The following is a 17,923-nucleotide window of genomic DNA, read 5'->3' as shown; positions in this document are numbered from 1 at the left end:
TCCAAGACTAAATTTTGGATAGGGGTTCATCTTGTGTCTGTGGGATATCTAAAAGTACTAAAATAACTATTTCTGAGGGGGGGTCAATATGTGAAGTTCCTAGTTGGCCTACAAACAAACAAACAAACAAACAAACAAACAAGCCCAAAGTATCCTCAAGCATATATGCTCATGCTTAAGGAGAGACTTGATCAGTAATCTTTCCAGATCACTCCAATGAAAGCTCCACATGGGGACTGCTCATATCATATTTCTATTCCTGAAATTTTCTTTTCTTTCCTAACACTTTTCCTATGCTTAATATATTTGCCTCTAGGCACCTGGCTGGCTCCGTCAGTAAAGCATGTGACTCTTGATCTTGGGATTCCGAGTTCAAGGCCCATGTTGGATGTAGGCATTACTTAATAAAATATTTTTTAAAAAATTATACACACACACACACACATCCTCATGTAAATCAAGGTGACTGCAAGTCATGGGTCTCATGTAGGCACAAAAAAGGGCATGTGGAAATATCAGAGGCATATTCAAGAATTGTGCTTCAGATGTTTAGAGGGAGAGTTTAAAGTTGCACTGCTGTGGTATCTTAATCACAGCCACATAAATATCCAAGGAGCAGACTGTAGAGAGAATAACTCAAGTAAATGATGAGTATATATTTATAATATTGTATGTTGTTTGATTCCATCATGGAAAAAAATTGTTGCAGATGCCTCTCAGCCTTTGCTGCCTGAAGATGTATTGTGTTCGTTATGAAACACTATAATGAAACAGTATAGACTTGATCTGATAGGAAAACAAAAAACCAAAACACGATTCATTTAGAGTTTGAAAAATGATTACATTTTATTACTTAAACATTCTGAGTAAAACAGCATCAGTGTAGTGGTTAAACGGGAATCCTGTGCCTGTACACTGTATTCCGGTTGTTTTGATTAAGTTCTCCTGAAAACTGCTCTCTTTAGTTCCCCAAAATAAGACTAACTTTTCACTCATCTTTGATATACAGCCACTACTTTCATGGAAGGGAGAGGATGACCATCACTTCTCCATTATTTCTATCACATGAGCAGTCCCTACTAACCTATCATGAAAATCTCAGTCGCAGTCTCAGAGCCTGCTGTTTCATGCTCCTCTGGCAGAGCAGTGGTTTCTGATCATCTCGTGGCCTTTGTTATACAGACAAATCTCTAGAAGGGATCCTGAACATATTATTATTTACATCATTGTTTTACAGGTATTCTCTGCCCAACTCATGTACTCATTCAATTCCACAAAACACTGTATGTTAAAATTCAGTGTTCCTTCAGGATACATGGATGTGAATGATTCCCATTTAATAAAGTAGGCCCTTTTATCTTACTTTCTGCTCCCAGAGACCGTCATGGTAACACATGAAAAACATGTAATGAAGGTATAACATCAACAAATTCCAAATTTCAGATCAAAAGACATCAGTAGTGAGTGATGTAGGCCTTTCAAGGAACCTCAAGTAATGTAAGTTTGTTTTTTTTTTTAAGATTTTGTTTATTTATTTGACAGAGAGAGAGACAGCCAGTGAGAGAGGGAACACAAGCAGGTGGAGCAGGAGAGGAAGAAGCAGGCTCATAGCGGATGAGCCTGATGTGGGGCTCGATCCCATAACGCCAGGATCACGCCCTGAGCTGAAGGCAGACACTTAACCGCTGTGCCACCCAGGCACCCCGAGTATTTTTAAAAGAAATTCTACATTCCTAAAGCTCTTCTTGCTACGCTGACACTCACCTCATGAGTCTTAAAATGATTTTGACTTTACTTACTGTGAAGAATTTAACAACCGAGGTTGATTAATCTTGGGCTAGAGACTTAGTTCTCCCTAGTATAAATTCTCTGATGTATAGTGTATTGTGGAAAATGGTTAAATGATTTATGCCATTCATTATACTTCTAAGGTTTCTCTCCAGCATGAGTTCTTTGATGAATCCTGAGGTCAGACCATTGTCTAAAGGCCTTGCCACATTCAGTACATTTGTATGGCTTCTCTCTAGTATGCGTTCTCTCATGACCCCAAAGGTGTGAACGTTTGATAAAAGCCTTACCACACACAATACATTTGTGTGGTTTCTCTCCAGGATGTATATTCTGATGTCTTATGAGGCTTGAATACTGCTTAAAGGCTTTGTCACATTCATTACATTTGTAAGGTTTCTCTCCAGTATGAATTCTCTGATGAATTGTAAGGTTTGAATTTTGACTAAAGGCCTTGCCACACACATTACATTTATATGGCTTCTCTCCAGTATGGATTCTCTGATGTCGGGTAAGGCGTGAACACCAGTTAAAGGATTTGCCACACTCATTACATTTGTAAGGTTTCTCTCTTCCGTGAATTCTCTGATGATCCCCCAAGCTTGAGCTTTGAATAAAAGCACTGTCACGTATACTAGATTCATAATGTTTCTTTTCAGTATGTATTTTCTGATGTCTAGTAAGGTGTACAAGTAGTGTATATGTTTTATCACATTCATTACATTTGTAAGGTTTCTCACCAATATGTTTTTTTTCATGTTTAGTTAGGCTTGAACGCACAGTAAAGGCTTTGCCACACTCATTACATTTGTGAGGTTTCTCACCAGTATGAATTCTCTGATGTCCCACAAGACTTGAACTTTGGATAAAAGCCTTACCACATTCATTACATTTGTATGGTTTTTCTCTAGAATGGATTTTCTGATGTTTCACAAGGCTTGAAATGTGGATAAAAGCCTTGGTGCACACAGTACATTTGTGTGGCTTCTCTCCAGGATGTACATTCTGATGCTTAGTGAGGTGTGAGCACTGCTTAAAAGCCTTGCCACACTCATTACATTTATAGGGTTTCTCACCAGTGTGAATTCTTCGGTGAATCCTGAGGGTAGACCACTGTCTGAAAACCTTGCCACATTCAATACATTTGTATGGCTTCTCTCCAGTATGAATTCTCTCATGATCCCAAAGATATGAACGTTTGGTAAAACCCTTACCACATTCATTACACTTGTACGGTTTCTCTCCAGTATGAATTCTCTCATGACGCCAGAGGTCTGAACATTTGATAAATGCCTTACCACATTCATGACATTTGTGTGGTTTTTCTCCAGTATGAATTCTCCAATGATTTCTAAGGTGGGAATTTTGATTAAAGACCTTGTCACAGATATTACATTTATATGGTTTCTCTCCCGTATGGATTCTCTGATGTCTTGTGAGGTTTGAGAACTGCTTAAAGGCTTTACCACAATCATTACATTTGTACGGTCTCTGCTCAGAATGAATTCTTTGATGACTAGTAAGGACTGAATGATGGCTAAAAGTCTTTCCACACTCATTACATTTGTATGGTTTTTCTCTAATTTTTGTTTTCTGGTGCTGTGTGAACAATGAAGGATACATAAAAACCCTTCCATATTTATTACAAAGGTTGGTTTTGACACTAGGAAGAAATCTTTGAAGTGGCAAAATGGAAGAATAAGTTTTGACAGACTTCTCAACTTGATTACCTTCATTAACTTTCTCCTCAGTTTGAAATCTCTGCAGTTCAACCAGATGTGACTGAAAGCTTAATCCAATTCTATTTTCAAAACATTTTGTATACTTGTTTCCTGTATAGACTACATTATTTTTTACTTTTAACAAATTTTTTATTAATGACTTCCCTTGTTTAAAATATTGATACGTACTTTTTCTTAAAGAAACACTCTGCTTTAAAGGTAAATTAATCCAGGATTTGCTGTCTTGTTTATCTTTTCTACCAGTGAGATTTACAGTATCTGTCACAAGCACTCCTTTGGAATTTCTTTCTTCATATCCACATTTACTCTCAAATTCATACATATTTCCCCAAACTTCCCTGAAGTCAAAATCCTTAAGGTCATGGCTTTCATGTCCTCCCAAGACCACTGGTTGGCATAATTCTCTGTTCTTTCTTTCTTTCTTTGGTAATAATTCCTTGATCATGAATCTAGCAGAGCTATCTGAAAGATATAAAAAACCATAGTCTTCACATTAACTAGAGTTGCAAAATGGATATTACACTAAGTAATACTTACAATGAAGAGATAAAAACTTCTCAAAGTCTGCAAATGTTTAAGAATGCAAATGAATAGAATCCTTTAATAAAAGATGACATGTATTTAAATTATTTTAAGGGAACCCTACTTTCTCTCTCTCTCTCTCTCTCTCAGAGACAGGGAGAGGGTGGGGGAGAGAGGGAGAGATACAGAGAATCTTTAGCAGACTCCACACCTAGCATGGAGCCCAATGTGGGGCTCAATCTCACAACCCTGAGATCACGACCTGAGCCAAAATCAAGAGTCAGACACTTAGCTGAGCCACCCAGGTGCCCCCGGAAACCTGTTTCCAAACACCCTATGACCAAATCGTTCACGCTATGTAAATTTACATACATTCTGAAAAAAAGTGTATTCTTTGACCACCATACCACAACACACACCAATTGGCAGTAAACAAATGGGTGTCTCATACTGAAAAGAAACAGAAAGGGGGGGGGGCCTGGGTGGTACAGTCGGTTAAGTGTCTGGCTCTTGATTTGGGCTCAGGTCGTGATCTCAGGGTCATGAGACTGAGCCCCACATAGGGCTCAGCACAGAGACTGCTTGGGTTTCTCTCTCCCTCTACCCCTACCCCCCTTTCTCTCTCTCAAAAATAAATAAATCTTTAAAAAAATATATTATACAACTGCATATTTACAGCATAATTATTATATGTAAATAAATGCTGAAGCACAGCTATATATGAAGTTAATAGTGGGGCTTTTTTGGACAACTAATCCATTTAAAAAATTAATGAGGGGTACCTGGCTGGCTTAGTCAGTAGAGCATGTGACATATTGGGGTTGTAAGTTTGAGCCCCATGTTGGGTGTAGAGATTACTTAAAAATAAAATCTAAAAAAAAAAAAATAAGATAAATACTTGGAAATTACAAACTATAAAGCTAAAAGGCTAATAGGACAATCAGGAATAATTTAATACAACATCATTGGAATAACAAAATATTCTTAATATCTACTCTAAAGCTATCTATACTCTATGCAGAATAGGCATTTTGGAACATTAACAATTGCTGAATTGCAGTCATATTCCAAACTAGATGCTAAAATCCATAATCTGTAAATGACAAGTTATTAAATGAAATTTTTAAATTAAACCAAGATAAGTCCAACAGGTAAATAATAAGTAACCACAATTACACAAAATTATAGACTGTGGAATTCTAATGATTTCTTTCTTAAGAACAAGAGAAAGAGGGGCGCCTGGGTGGCACAGCGGTTAAGCGTCTGCTTTCGGCTCAGGGCGTGATCCCGGTGTTATGGGATCGAGCCCCACATCAGGCTCCTCCGCTATGAGCCTGCTTCTTCCTCTCCCACTCCCCCTGCTTGTGTTCCTTCTCTCACTGGCTGTCTCTATCTCTGTCGAATAAATAAATAAAATCTTAAAAAAAAAAAAACGAACAAGAGAAAGGACTTATAATCCAGAAAGAGCACACGAGATGAGAATTGGAAAATATGTTTAAGAAAAGCTCCCACATATTCCTAGCAGTCTAAGTTTCACACATGTCCACTGGCTTCTGAAATACCAGTTTTCAGATAGTATTATAAAGAACTGGGTAAATGTAACAGCATGAAAATCACTGAGTATTGTAGGTGCATCTCTCCAATAAAACAGCAAGTAAGTTGGCAAAAACTGTCAGAATCAACTTTATCAGAATTCTGGAAACTAAACAAAGGTTTACAGCAAACATGTAGATGATCTCAGTTGAAGAGCTTTTGACATTTTAACTTCCCCTGGCCCAATCCCATTCTCTCCAGCATAGAGGCAGGCCATGTTCCTGGTATAGGTCTCTTGTACTGAGAGTGGCAGAACAGACTTGGTTATCTAAGAACTGTGGTTTTTACTTTGACCTGCCTGGTGGCTCACTGAAAAACTGGCTCAAAAAGTTTTGCCTTTACTTTGCTTATTAATTCAAGAGGTGCTACGGGGCAGGAAGCAGTATTTGACAAGCATATTTAAAGGCAAATGTATTACCAGATGACACTTTGGGCAAAGAGCAAACAAACTGAAAAGCCAGGGAAGAAGGGCTGGAGAGCGAAATGCTTTGGGGAATGAAAGGCTTTGAAGGGCTGCCATGCGTTCCTAGGAATCTAAGTCCTGCACATGCTCAGGGATGGATCAGTGCTCAGAAAACACACGAGGCAGCTCTATGCCTCCCCTCCTGCTAACCTCCAGGCTCAGCAGAACAAGGTGGTAAAGGCCAAGGCACCACTGTAAACTGCCAAGCTGAGCTTCATGTATTCCCAAGCAACATACAGAATCTTAGGAGTCTTTTGCTTTTTGATTTTTTTTGGTTCTAGGTATTCGAGAAGTTCTGTGTTGAATCACTACCTGACCATGAAGCTAACCAGAGACTTGAGTGGCCACACATGACAAAGAATCCAGACTTCACAGATCAACTCCAAAAAAATTACTAAACAAACGACAACTACAATAAGCAGCAAAATCCAATGCTGGAATGAGGATGTGCGGGGGGAGAATGTGACTTCCAGAGTTGTCATAATATTAAAAATGTTTAGCTTAAAAAATTATGCGGCATGCAAACCAACAATTACGTTGTTGGAAGAAAAGCAATTTAACAAAAATTGCCCTGAGGAAGCCCAGACATTGGACTTTGCTAGACAAATAATTTGTCACTATTTTAAATATACTGAAAGAACTAAATGAAACCAGGTGCAAAGAACCAAAGAAACAATGAGAACAATATTTCCCAAAACAGAAAATCAACAGAGACAGAAATTATAAAAAGGAACCAGAATAGAAATTCTGGAGCTGAAAAGTACAAAAACTAAAATGGAAGAAGCCCTAAAGGAGTTTACACCAAACTGAAGAGGCAGAAGAAAGAACTAATAAACTTGAAGATTAAGTCAACTGAGATTATCCAATCTTAGCAGCAGAAAGAAAAAAAATGAAGAAAAATGAATGGAGAACAAGAGACCTGTGGGACACCTTCAAGTGTACCAACAAAGATGATGGGAATCCCAGAAAGGACAGAACAAAGTGGACAGAAAAAATATCTGAAGTAGTAAGACAGAAAAATTCCCAAATTTGATGAAATACATAAATCTACGTATCCAAGGAGTTTGGCAAGCCCCAAGTGAGATAAACTGGAAGATGCCCACAGTGAAACACTTCATAATCGAACTGTCAAGAGCCAAAGACAGAATCCTGAGAACAGCAATAGGCAGTTCCTTTGGCGACGGAGATCCTCAGTAAAACTACTGACTGATTTCACACCAGGAACCATATGGACCAGAAGGCAAGGGGATGACATTTTCACAGTGCTAAAGGGAAATAACAGTCTACCAGGAATTCTACATACTTCAAAACTATCCTTCAAAATAGAGGGTGATTTAAGACATTGCCAGAAAAAACAAAAACTGAGAGTCCCTTGCTAGTAGACCAGTCCAACAAAAAAATGGTGAAGGGAATGCCTCAGGCTAACATGAAGGAGGAGACAATAACTTGAATCCACATCAAGAAATAAGGAACAGTAATAAAGACAGTACATAAGTGTATATAAGGTTAGTATTAATGTATTTTTGGTTTGTCACTCCTCTTTTTCCCTATTGGTTAAAAAAACAAAACTAATTTTAAATCTACATTGATTGATCTCTACAATATGTGGAGATATAATTTATGACAACAGGAGAGAAGGACAGGATATAGAGGACCCAAGTTTTCATATAATAGCTTGGAGATATTGTGGGTTTGGGTCTGGAGCAATGCAATATAGCAAATCTAATGAATTTTTTCATTTCCCAGTGGCTGTATTATGAGACAAAATATACTTTAAGTAAAAATTTTTATGAGAAAAAGGACAGTATATGTATTTTTAAAAAGATAACTCATTAAGGAATTACAGTAAACATAAACATACACACAAGCGAACCCCAAAACATATGAAACATGTATAGAATTGAAGGGAGAAATAAAAGGAGTTCTAGAATAGTATTTGGAGACTTGCAGACCTCACTTTCAAAAACTGGAGAGTACAGCTAGACAGAAGTTCAGTACGGACACAGACGATTTTAGCCCGACTCCAACGAGTACTGATGGACACATGTGGAGCCCTGCGCCCAGTAAGAGCAAAATACATTCTTCCCTACATGCACGTGAAACATTCTCCAGAACAGACAATATATCAGTCCATGAAGCAAGTCTCAACAGATTGAAAAAAGAGTGAAATCATACAAATTATTTTCTCCAACCACAAAAGAACGAAACTAGAAATGAAGAACTGAAGAAAACTGGAAAGCTCAAAAATACATGAAAAATTTTAAGCATTCTTTAAAAAAAGCAGTGGGTCAAAGAAGGTATCACAAGGGAAATTAGAAAATACTTTGAGAGAAAACAAACAAAACCACAATATAGCAAAGCTTATGGGCATAGTGCGGTGTGGACGTGCTTATACTCCTGCTGTGAGTGAAAGCAGTTTTACTGCTGGATCGAGAGACCCACCCCACTCCCCGGTTAGATATACTCTCTGATGTGCAGCAAAAGCAGAACTGAAGAAACGGCTGGGGGCCTGAAGAGGCAGAGAGCTCTGGGGCCCCAGATGCTTATGTTTTCCAACCCCAGGAGAAGGTCTCCCAAGTACACAGAATGGGATGGATCCTGGAAAAGGTCTGCCAGGACTGGGGAGTCTTCAGCTCTGACCTGTGTGGACTGGGAACAAGAATGGGGCAAGGCCAAAAAAGAAAGAGGACCCCTTAATTACCAGCCTCCCAGTGCTCCTTAAGGTCAAGGGACCAAAGAAGACATAGGGGCATGGGGCTCCCGGCTGGCTCAGTCCGTAGAGCAGCCGACTCCTGATCTCTGGGTTGTAAGTTCGAGCCCCACATTGGGTGCAGAGATTACTTAAAAATAAAATCTTAAAAAAAAAAAAAAAAGGTCATGGGACATATAATAGAGGGCCACAGGTCATGATAAAGATTTTGCCTTGGTCTTTGCATGAGCTAGAGGTTGGGAGGATGCACTTCTACGTATCTGAAGAAGGGAGTGACAAGGCGAAGGGAAGTAAACTTTACTCTAAGAGCTCACAAGAAGGAAAATCCCTCCCATTGGGAGAAAGTTGCCCAAACACTATTAATGGTGCGGCCCCCTCTCTGCCCTTCTGAGCTCTTGCCTGTGCTCCTTAAGGTCAAGGGTTGTTCCCACCCATTTGGCTTTTTCACTGTTTTCACCTTGCTCTCCACAGTCTGGGGCTCTTTCCCTTGCTCCAAAATAAAGATATTATTCAGGTCAGGAAGAGGGATTCCTGCTTATAGAAAGAAAGGAACACGATGTGCTGTGTCTTTTCCAGAATACAATTCCAGCCCTTTGTTCAGCTGCGGAGAGAGGATGTTACAGATGTGTCTAGAAAAAATTTTTCACAAACTTTTCAGCCTCTCCTTCTGAATGCTTAAGGGATTTTTTTTAAAGCATAGATGTCCAGCTGTCTTCCAAGAACTACTGAGTCAAAAGTACAGGGATAAAAGTGGATCCAGAATCAGATATTTTTTAAAGTTTGCCATAAGGTTTTGTTCTTACTCAGCTTCTGGAAGTGCCACTAATCTAGGGTGGAGTGGGGAGATCATCTGAAAGTCTACATGCTGCCTCATAAACTTTTTCATTTCAGAAGGTACATGGCCTCAAACTCAGTCAAGCAGAGCAGGGGCTCCTAAGAGACTCACTGGGGCAGATCCCAACTTCTGGAGGGACGTTTTCCTCACCCAGGGAGACCAGGTTCCTGTAGTTCTCCACCATCACGTCCCTGTACAAGGCCCTCTGGGCAGGGTCCAGGCACTCCCACTCCTCCGCAGAGAATTCTATGGCCACATCCCTGAATGTCAACCGTCCCTGAAATGAAAAACACATTTCACCAAGGAACCTTGGGGAGAGTTCTCATGTTCACACAAAATGTGAGCAGGAAAGGGATGTCAGGATCAATTCAACTGAAATCAATGTTCGGACATCATTTTGAGCCAAGAACAGATAACTGTGAGCAATTTAGATATCCCTAATTTTGTTTTATTATGTTTTCCCATCAGAGGATATCAGATCCACTAAAACCCTGTAGATTTCCCATTTTCATGGAAAATAAAAGAACTGTATGAATGAAAAAATGTCCAACACACAGTGGTTTATGTGAACATGGTACCTACTATGTTCTTCACACTAGTGCTAGTTCTACACACCCAGCGGAGCTAGAGCACAAGAGGTACCTTCACGTGTGACAAATTATCTGCAAAAATATACATTACATGTTTGCATTTAAAGTCAGACATTTAACCATTACGGAGTTTATTAGCCCAATGGAGCTTATTCCACTAACCAAAAAAAAAAAAAAAAAAAAAAAAAAAAATTCATGAGGAAGAACTTTACTAATGTTGTACGTTAATTTAACAGATTAAGTAGAACACAGGTTGATCACAGCAGATCTTGGAAGAAATACTGGATGATTAAAAATCATGCCAAACAGGACATTTAAAACGCTATTGAGCAAGACCATCCACCAAGCATCACAATCCATAGTAAGCACTGGAAGCATTTCTACTACAGGGTGAGGCTGAGGCCCGTGGGCCAGCCAGGCTCCCGCCAGTCACCACTGCATGGTAGGCCTGAGGCCCATTCCCATTAGCAGTCGTACCAGGACCTCTATTTGCAAGACACTTACCAACCTATGTGAAGAGAAAACTACTGAAAGACAGAAGAAAGACATGATCAAAGACAGAAGAAAGACATGATCAAAGACTGACAAACCTAATTCTTACTGGAAGATGTGGTGACATAAAGACCGCAGTGACTTAGAAATTCAGAGCAATTCAGATGCAGAAGAAACATGGGATTTAAAAAACAACAAAACAGTCTCCATCCTGTTGAGGAGAAATAATTTTGAAATGAAAAGTGTTGAAATTTTGAAATGAAAAAAAACCTGTTAATGTGTGTGTTACATGAAACTTTTCAATGAAATAAATAGCTGCAAGATATACACTAAAAAGCCAAATTAAACAGATAATTTTAAACAAAAGAGTACTAAATGGAACACAGTACTCTGAGATTACGTAAACTAGGTGAGGTCTTCCAAAGCAAGATCAGAAAGCAGAGAGGGCAAGAAGGAAAGATTTACATTTCACTGCAAGACACTGATAAAAATAAAGACACAGCGTGTATGTAAAGAATTAAACTACAAACTATAAGATAGCTCCTAAATATATCAAAGGAAAACAGCAAAGTATGAAAAACCATGTTTTATTCCAGAAAAATAAAGTTACAAGTAGGTAGAAAACAAATACAAGGGATTGTCCTTTTACCCCCAATTTTCAAAACACAAAGATTACCAAGTTTTGTTTGGGGTGGGGGTGGGGGAATCTCATGTGTTGTTCCGAGACGAGGTACTTTGCAGGTTTAGGAGAACGCATCGGACAGCATCTGCCCTCAAGTAATGCACCATCCTTGACCCGGCAATTACAGGTCAAGTGGCCCAAGCCAGAGAAATCCTCAGACATCTGCAGAGAGGCTGGTCTGTTCATAGACAACCACTGTGGCATTCTTTATACCGGTGAAAAATGGTAAAGGTCCCACTCATCTCCATTAAGAGAATGCTCCAGTGAGGATCAAAGCAAGCCGTGTCTGTGTTTATTAACGTGAAAACAATGTCTAGATGTGCTGTGTACGTTTTTTAAATTTGCAGAATAAAATGTTACAACAAACTTCATTATGGAGTTTTTTCTAAAATTTTATAACAATGTATAAATGCATTTTTATAAAGTTTGAACTGACTCTTGACACAGAACTGAAAACAGTGGTTCCCAACTGAGACATGAACGGTGGAAGACATGACAGGGAGGGGCGTCCCCTTCCTATTACATCTCAGGGCCTAATCTGCTTCTTGTTAGGAGTTTAATCAGTCAATCAATACATCCATACATACGTGACTCACTCATTTGATATTGAAATTAAAAAAGATATAATACTTAAAAATAGTGGTGGAACCAGAATTGGCTACAGCATCTCTGATGGCAGAGAGAAGGTTTTATGCTCCGCACCATTACCACCATTCTTACCTAAAACATCTAGGGCACAAGAGTTGCTACAGGAACACCATGGTCTCTGTGGGTTAGAGGTGCTGAGAATGATTTTTAAAAACCTCTTACCTTTGGCTATTTAGGTTGATTCCATAGTTTAAAGCCAATTATGGAGTAAAACATCCTACTGATAACTATTTCTGAACTTTATTCTAAATCAGTATTTTAGAACCGGAAACACCATGGTTCACTTGTTTAGCTCTGAGTGCATTATAAAGTCAGGCAGAGGTGATTTCCTCTTATCGAGCTTGTTTTCCAGAATTTTCCAACTATGCCTGCACATTAATACATGACGTCCATGTGTAGCTTCTTTGATCCTAGTCTACAGAGAGCTGACCGTGCATTCAGACGTGGCCCCTAACAGTCCCTGCTGCCCAACTGCACTGACACCACGGGACCCACACTCGTCTCCAATTCACACCTGGTGTGAAGCCCATCACGATGCCTCCAGGGGGTCTCCTCACAGGCTCCACGCCACTGAGTCAGGAGGAGATGGAATGCTAAGTGGAAGGAGAGGGACATGGGAAGGCCTGGGGGAGTGTGGACAGACGCAGCTCGGGCAGGACACTTCAGAGTCAGAGAAGATCAGCGAGGCCACCAAGGGCACAGCAGGAATGAGACAGAAAATCAACCGAGAATATGACTGTACCTGACAAACGGCCATTCCTGACTCCTTCCTTTCCTCTTCCTCCTCTGCCAGGCTTCTCCCTCCTCAGACAAGATCGGCCTTGAGAAGTCAGTCCTAAGGGTCAAGAATCTGCAGTTTAATGCTTAGAATCAGTCTACGTCCTTCCTGTACCCCAACATCACACAGGAAGACCTCTCTGTGTGGAAACGACAGTCCTCTGCTGCCCACTGCCACAGGAGGGGGGCTCAGGGACACTGAACTCCTCCAGACACCACCAAGTGAGTGTTCCCACCCCTTTCTTCAGAACGGGCTCCCACCCGGGTGAAGCCCCCCCCCCCCCCCCGAACACACACACACACTGCAGCAGTGGGGACCTGGGCTGGACCCCACACTCCCCTCCAGGTCACAGACCCGCCCTGATCCCACCCCACACAGAGCAGGGCCCTCTCCCCTCTCCCTGGGTCAGGGGCTGCTGTCAGCCTCAGAAACGGAGGACCCAGAGCCTTGGGGCTCAATGCTGGATACACATCAGAAGCACCTGGGGCACTTTAACTGGTACTGAGGCTGGGCCCTGTCCCCCCTTGACCACCGGAAGGGGAGTCTCTGGGAGGGGCACAGGAGCTGTATCTGCAATCCAGTGTGAGGCTGGGGGGAGCACACTCCGAGGAGGCCAGCCCAGCACACCTCCCACCTTCTGGCTCTGCTCGCCCTTGGGGCCTTGCAGTCATGAGTATCTAGCCAGTGGAAGGGGAAGGAGCAGAGAGAAATATGCAGAGAAGGCTAAAGGGACCAGAATTGAGGGTGAGGGAGTAGATGGAATGTTAAAGGGAGTGGGGGTGGGGGGACGGAAGCCAGAGAAGGCGCCACTGAGAGGTGATATCAGAACAAAGATCCAAGGAAGGAAGAGATTTTGCCACCTGCATGTGAGGAACCAGAGACTTCTAGGCAGGACATCCACATAAAGACCCTGGGTAGTGGCATTCTGGGCTCTAGAAAGGGCAGGGAGGCCTGTATGGCTGGAGCAGGGTGAATGGAGGAGACGAGGAGGTAAGATCAGAGAGTACTAAACAAGCAGATCAGAAAGTTCCAAAGCAGATCACAATTCTTCAAGCTTTTCCCCTATACCTCAGAAGATTTTTGGAAACCATGTATTTCCCATATTCATCTAATTTTTATTTCTTTTGTCCTAAGTTAAAACACTAATAAATAGTGTCTTGCATACTTTGCAAACATGCCAAGGTGCCCACCTTGGCTGCAGGAAATACAGGGTCTCCCTATTACACAGAGGTAGACTGCAGGGGACACTTCTGGAGGAATTTGGGGATCACTGCTGGACATATTAAGGTGAAGACGCCAGACTGTTGTCCCAGCAGAGACGTCACAGAGACAGCTGGATACAGGACCCTGGTTTCAGGGGAGAGGTCTGGAGGCCTTGGTGGAGCAGTGAAAGGAGACATCAGTGTTCAAAGTCATGAGATGGAGCAATGTGGAAAGGCAAGAGGTGGAGACAAGGGGTTCAGGGATTAAGCCTAGGGGTGCTTCTGCAGAGACCAGGGAGTTAGGGGAAACAGGCACAGGGAACAGACACATGAACATGGAGAAGAAAATTAAAACAGGTAACTGGAAGATAGATTTACTTAAAAAAAAATAGTGTGGAGGCCAAGAGAAAGTGCTTCAGGAAGAGGAAGCCCAGCGTGCTGTAGCTAGGACCAGCGTGATAAGAACAAACCAATTCCAGGACTGAGAAGCAGGGAGGTCCCCAGTGACTCTGACATGGAAAGTCTCAGCGGCATGGTGGATATGAAAGTGAGAACTGGGGGTGCCTGGGTGGCTTAGCCGGTTAAGCGTCTGCCTTTGGCTCAGGTCATGATCTCAGGGTCCTGGGATTGAGCCCCACGTAGGGCTCCCTGCTCAATGGGAAGTCTGGTTCTCCCTCTCCTTCTGCACTTCCCCCCTGCTCATGCACTCTTCTCTCTCTCTCAAATAAATAAATAAAATCTTAAAAAAAAACAAGAACTGGAAACAAACTGAGGGCTTCGAGGGGGGGATGGGATAGGCTGGTGATGGGTATTAAGGAGGGCACGTATTGCATGGTGCACTGGGTGTTACACGCAAATAATGAATCATGGAACATTGCATCGAAAATGGGATGTACTGTATGGTGACTAACATAACAAAATAAAAATTATTATAAAAAAAAACTGGAAGCAAGATCTAAAGCAGAGTATAAGCATGCGTTTAGTGTATTCTGCTTTGAAATGGAGTGTAAGAAAAAGCACTTACCAGAGTGGGAAATGTAGCTAATAGAGGATGTTTTATTTTGAAGAGAGGAGAATGTAGTAAAAGGCTCTTTTTTGTGGATTTTTTTAAAAGATGGGACATTACCATATATATATGGTGAACAAAGTAACTGCCTAGAGGTAAGGTAAGAACTGGTGAGCAGTGGCAGTGTCCAAAGGACCTTGCAGCCGCTCTGCTGCTGTTCCCAGAGACCCACCTCCAGCAAGGCTGCCCCAGTGAAAAAACGTACCTGGGCCCCAGTCCCCCAGTTTCTTGACTCAGACACTCCTGCAAGTTCCCATGGTGTTTGTTCTACAATCCCAGTGGACACCCCACATTATTACAGGACAGAACCTCCTAATCACCTGTGCACTGGCCAAAGAATCCCATTGTGTTCCTAACATCTATCTTTTGTTTTGGCAGGAACACACCCACCACCCCAGGATCCTATATATTTCTTCTTGGAGACTAAAGTTAGACACCTCCATAATGTCATAATGCAAGACGAATTAATGTGTGCAAGGATCTATGTACTCCAGCAAGACTCAAGTATCTTCTAATAAAACGCCCCAAAATGTCATTTGTATCCCACAAAACATGTGTGATACCTTCAGTAATGTAACAATGAGATCCCTGACCCAAACCACTACAGATTACCCGCCAAATGGTGGCAGTTTCCCTTCAAACCCTTATGGGTCAGACCCCACAGAAGTCAACACATAAACACCAGATGGTGCTTCTCGGATCCACCCCTCAGGATTCAGGCACAAACTGCCCCCCAGCTGTCAGTTTGGCTGCTGATCACTGGACAGCTCACCCCCTCCTTGTAAAGTGACTCGGCTACAGGGAGCAGCGGCCTCTTCGTCACTGGGCAGCCAGTGTCCAGTGTCTGGTCAATGCAGGAAAGAGAAGCCTGTTCCTTCCCTCAAATTGGACCAACTCTGGAAGGTCACCCCTCCTCCAGAGCTCCCTGCTGTAGCCATCCAGTGGATTCTGGATTTTTGTCCTGAGGGCAACAGGAAGCCAATGAAAGGATTAAAGCCAGGGAATTCCTTCCCTGCTGTTTGTCCCTCTCCTGTCACCCATCGCCCCTTTTTCTGTCCCAACACCACCTCTGTCGCTGCCGCGGCTCCAGTTCTTCTATTCCTTCCCCCGCGGTCTCAGTCTGATGTATCTGCTCCTTGCTGCCCCTCTCCTATCACCGGTTAAGGTCTCTCTCGTCCAATGTGCTACCCTTCACCTCTCTGGAGATACCTTTTAATCTAGATTTCTCTATTTTCTTCTTCCTCTACTTTTCTTTGGTTCACTCCACTCTCACTGTCTCTCCACATCCACCCGCTCTACCCTGTTCCTCCCTCCCTTCCTTCCTTTCTCTCATCCGTAGTCTTTCTCGTTCTCTCAGGCTGCCTCTGCTTCGTCCCACACCCTCACACAGGTAAGAAATAAAAACGTTCTTTGCCTGGGAGGAAGTTTCCAGTGGGGCTTCAGGAATGGAAACACACCATGACAAGCACAGCCAGTGGCATGCGGTTCGTGCGGAAGAAAGCCCTGAAGCCGTGAGTACAGAGTAGAGTACTAAGGCGAGGAGGGCCGGCTCCGGAGGTTGCGTAGGTGGAGGGGGCGGCAGGAGGGGGCGCCGCCTGCAGAACCGCAAGACCATGGAGATGCGGCGTCCGGGTCTGCACGATCGCCTCCGCCCTGGGGGCTAGCGAGGGAACACTTCACACAGCGCGGCCGAGAGGGGAAAAGGCGGGAGCGCGGCGGGAGTACTGGAAGGGTTTTCAGAGGAAGAAGACAACGGCAAGCGCTCTCTACCTTGACGGAAGCCGGGGACCCGCCTCAGCGATTTTAACTCGAAATAGAGGGGCCCCTCGGGCCCCGCAGTGGAGCTCCCAGGCCTGGAGTGTCTGACGGTGCTGCCGGGAATCATCGGGCATGGGACAAGCGGGCGAAGGGGTTTTATCTACGTGGCAACCCCCGAACTCCGGGTGTTGCGGCTCCGAGCCCTGGGGCGGGGGGACGGTCCCACAAAGACCAGGGTTGAATCAGAAAATGTGACACTGACTCACCTGACTGTGCCCTTCCCTCCGATTCCGGGTCTGCAGGGCACTGCGCATGTGCGGCGTGCTGCGGGACCCGTCCAGCAAGGGGCCGTGGGCGTTGGCGGGAACTGTACGGAGGGGGCGTGGCCGACGTAGGGGCGGGGTCTGGACCTCCGTCCGGTCCCCGAACGTTTCCTGCCCTCTTTCAGCCCGTCAGTATCTTACTCTCCGCTTTTCAGTTTCTTTGAATCTCTTTGGTGTCTCGCGGACCGAACAGTCTCCTGGCTATTTTAAATTAATGTTTCAAATAACTTAAAAGATTAGAGTTGTGAGAGCCGCTTATATTAGAAGCTGAGATGTTTTCCTGTTAAATTGAAAACGGTTTAAGTAAAAGCTCAGCAGGCGGTGTTGGGGAGTATAATTAAAAAGAATCATCTCCCAACCCAGCAATCCTCTCCACAAAGGTAGTAGAGAAAAAAACCCAGTTTCATTAGTGAATAAGCATTAAACCAGAATATGATGTGCATCACAGACGATCTTGAGAGATTGCAAAAAGGAATTTTACTCTGTCATAGAAGACAAGGGGATACGAAGGATTACATACATGTTCTCAAGATCATAACTGTCCTCAAGGAGACATGACAGCACCATTTGTCACACATAGTTCATCCTAACATCACCAGGTAATCTGGGTGGCCATTTGTGTTAGCTAATTGGCTTTAACCAGAGGGAAAACAAACTTCTCATATCCTTATGACAGGAGGGAGCAAGACACCTGCTGAGTTAGGCCCCTATCCTCCCACAGCAACTGCAAG

At 42.8% G+C, this 17,923-nt stretch overlaps 1 protein-coding gene across 5 annotated transcripts; it reads right to left on the bottom strand.

Annotated features, from left to right (window-relative positions):
• Positions 1 to 820: 820 nt before the first annotated feature.
• LOC113247247 (zinc finger protein 677-like) lies at positions 821 to 17,238 on the bottom strand. Of its 5 annotated transcripts, none has more exons than XM_048223877.2 (4): positions 17,136 to 17,238; positions 12,808 to 12,900; positions 9,804 to 9,930; positions 821 to 3,992 (listed from the first exon to the last, which is right to left on the bottom strand). In XM_048223877.2, exons 2-4 carry the CDS (start codon positions 12,820 to 12,822, stop codon positions 1,927 to 1,929), a joined length of 2,208 nt encoding a protein of 735 aa, XP_048079834.1. In that variant the 5' UTR covers positions 12,823 to 12,900; positions 17,136 to 17,238; the 3' UTR covers positions 821 to 1,926. The 5 variants fall into 5 exon arrangements, with proteins under 5 accessions (XP_048079834.1, XP_048079832.1, XP_048079833.1 ...); XM_048223875.2 differs by having other exon boundaries at positions 9,765 to 9,930; positions 17,136 to 17,234; XM_048223876.2 differs by lacking the exon at positions 17,136 to 17,238 and adding an exon at positions 16,882 to 17,117.
• Between the last annotated feature and the right edge of the window lie 685 nt (positions 17,239 to 17,923).

Source organism: Ursus arctos, unplaced genomic scaffold (assembly GCF_023065955.2).
Source record: "Ursus arctos isolate Adak ecotype North America unplaced genomic scaffold, UrsArc2.0 scaffold_19, whole genome shotgun sequence".
Taxonomy (NCBI): Eukaryota; Metazoa; Chordata; class Mammalia; order Carnivora; family Ursidae; genus Ursus; species Ursus arctos.
This window is presented reverse-complemented; position numbering and strand designations above follow the sequence as displayed.

Bases quoted from the DNA above. Each gene is read 5' to 3' on its own strand.
- LOC113247247 (XM_026488185.4), bottom strand. From the start codon at position 16,996: ATGATTCCCGGCAGCACCGTCAGACACTCCAGGCCTGGGAGCTCCACT. The intron at 12,901-16,881 runs GTAGAGAGCGCT...CTTGACCCTTAG, and splicing joins GGTCCCCGGCTTCCGTCAAG to GACTGACTTCTCAAGGCCGA. The intron at 3,993-12,807 runs GTACAGTCATAT...TATATCTTTCAG, and splicing joins CAGGAATGGCCGTTTGTCAG to ATAGCTCTGCTAGATTCATG.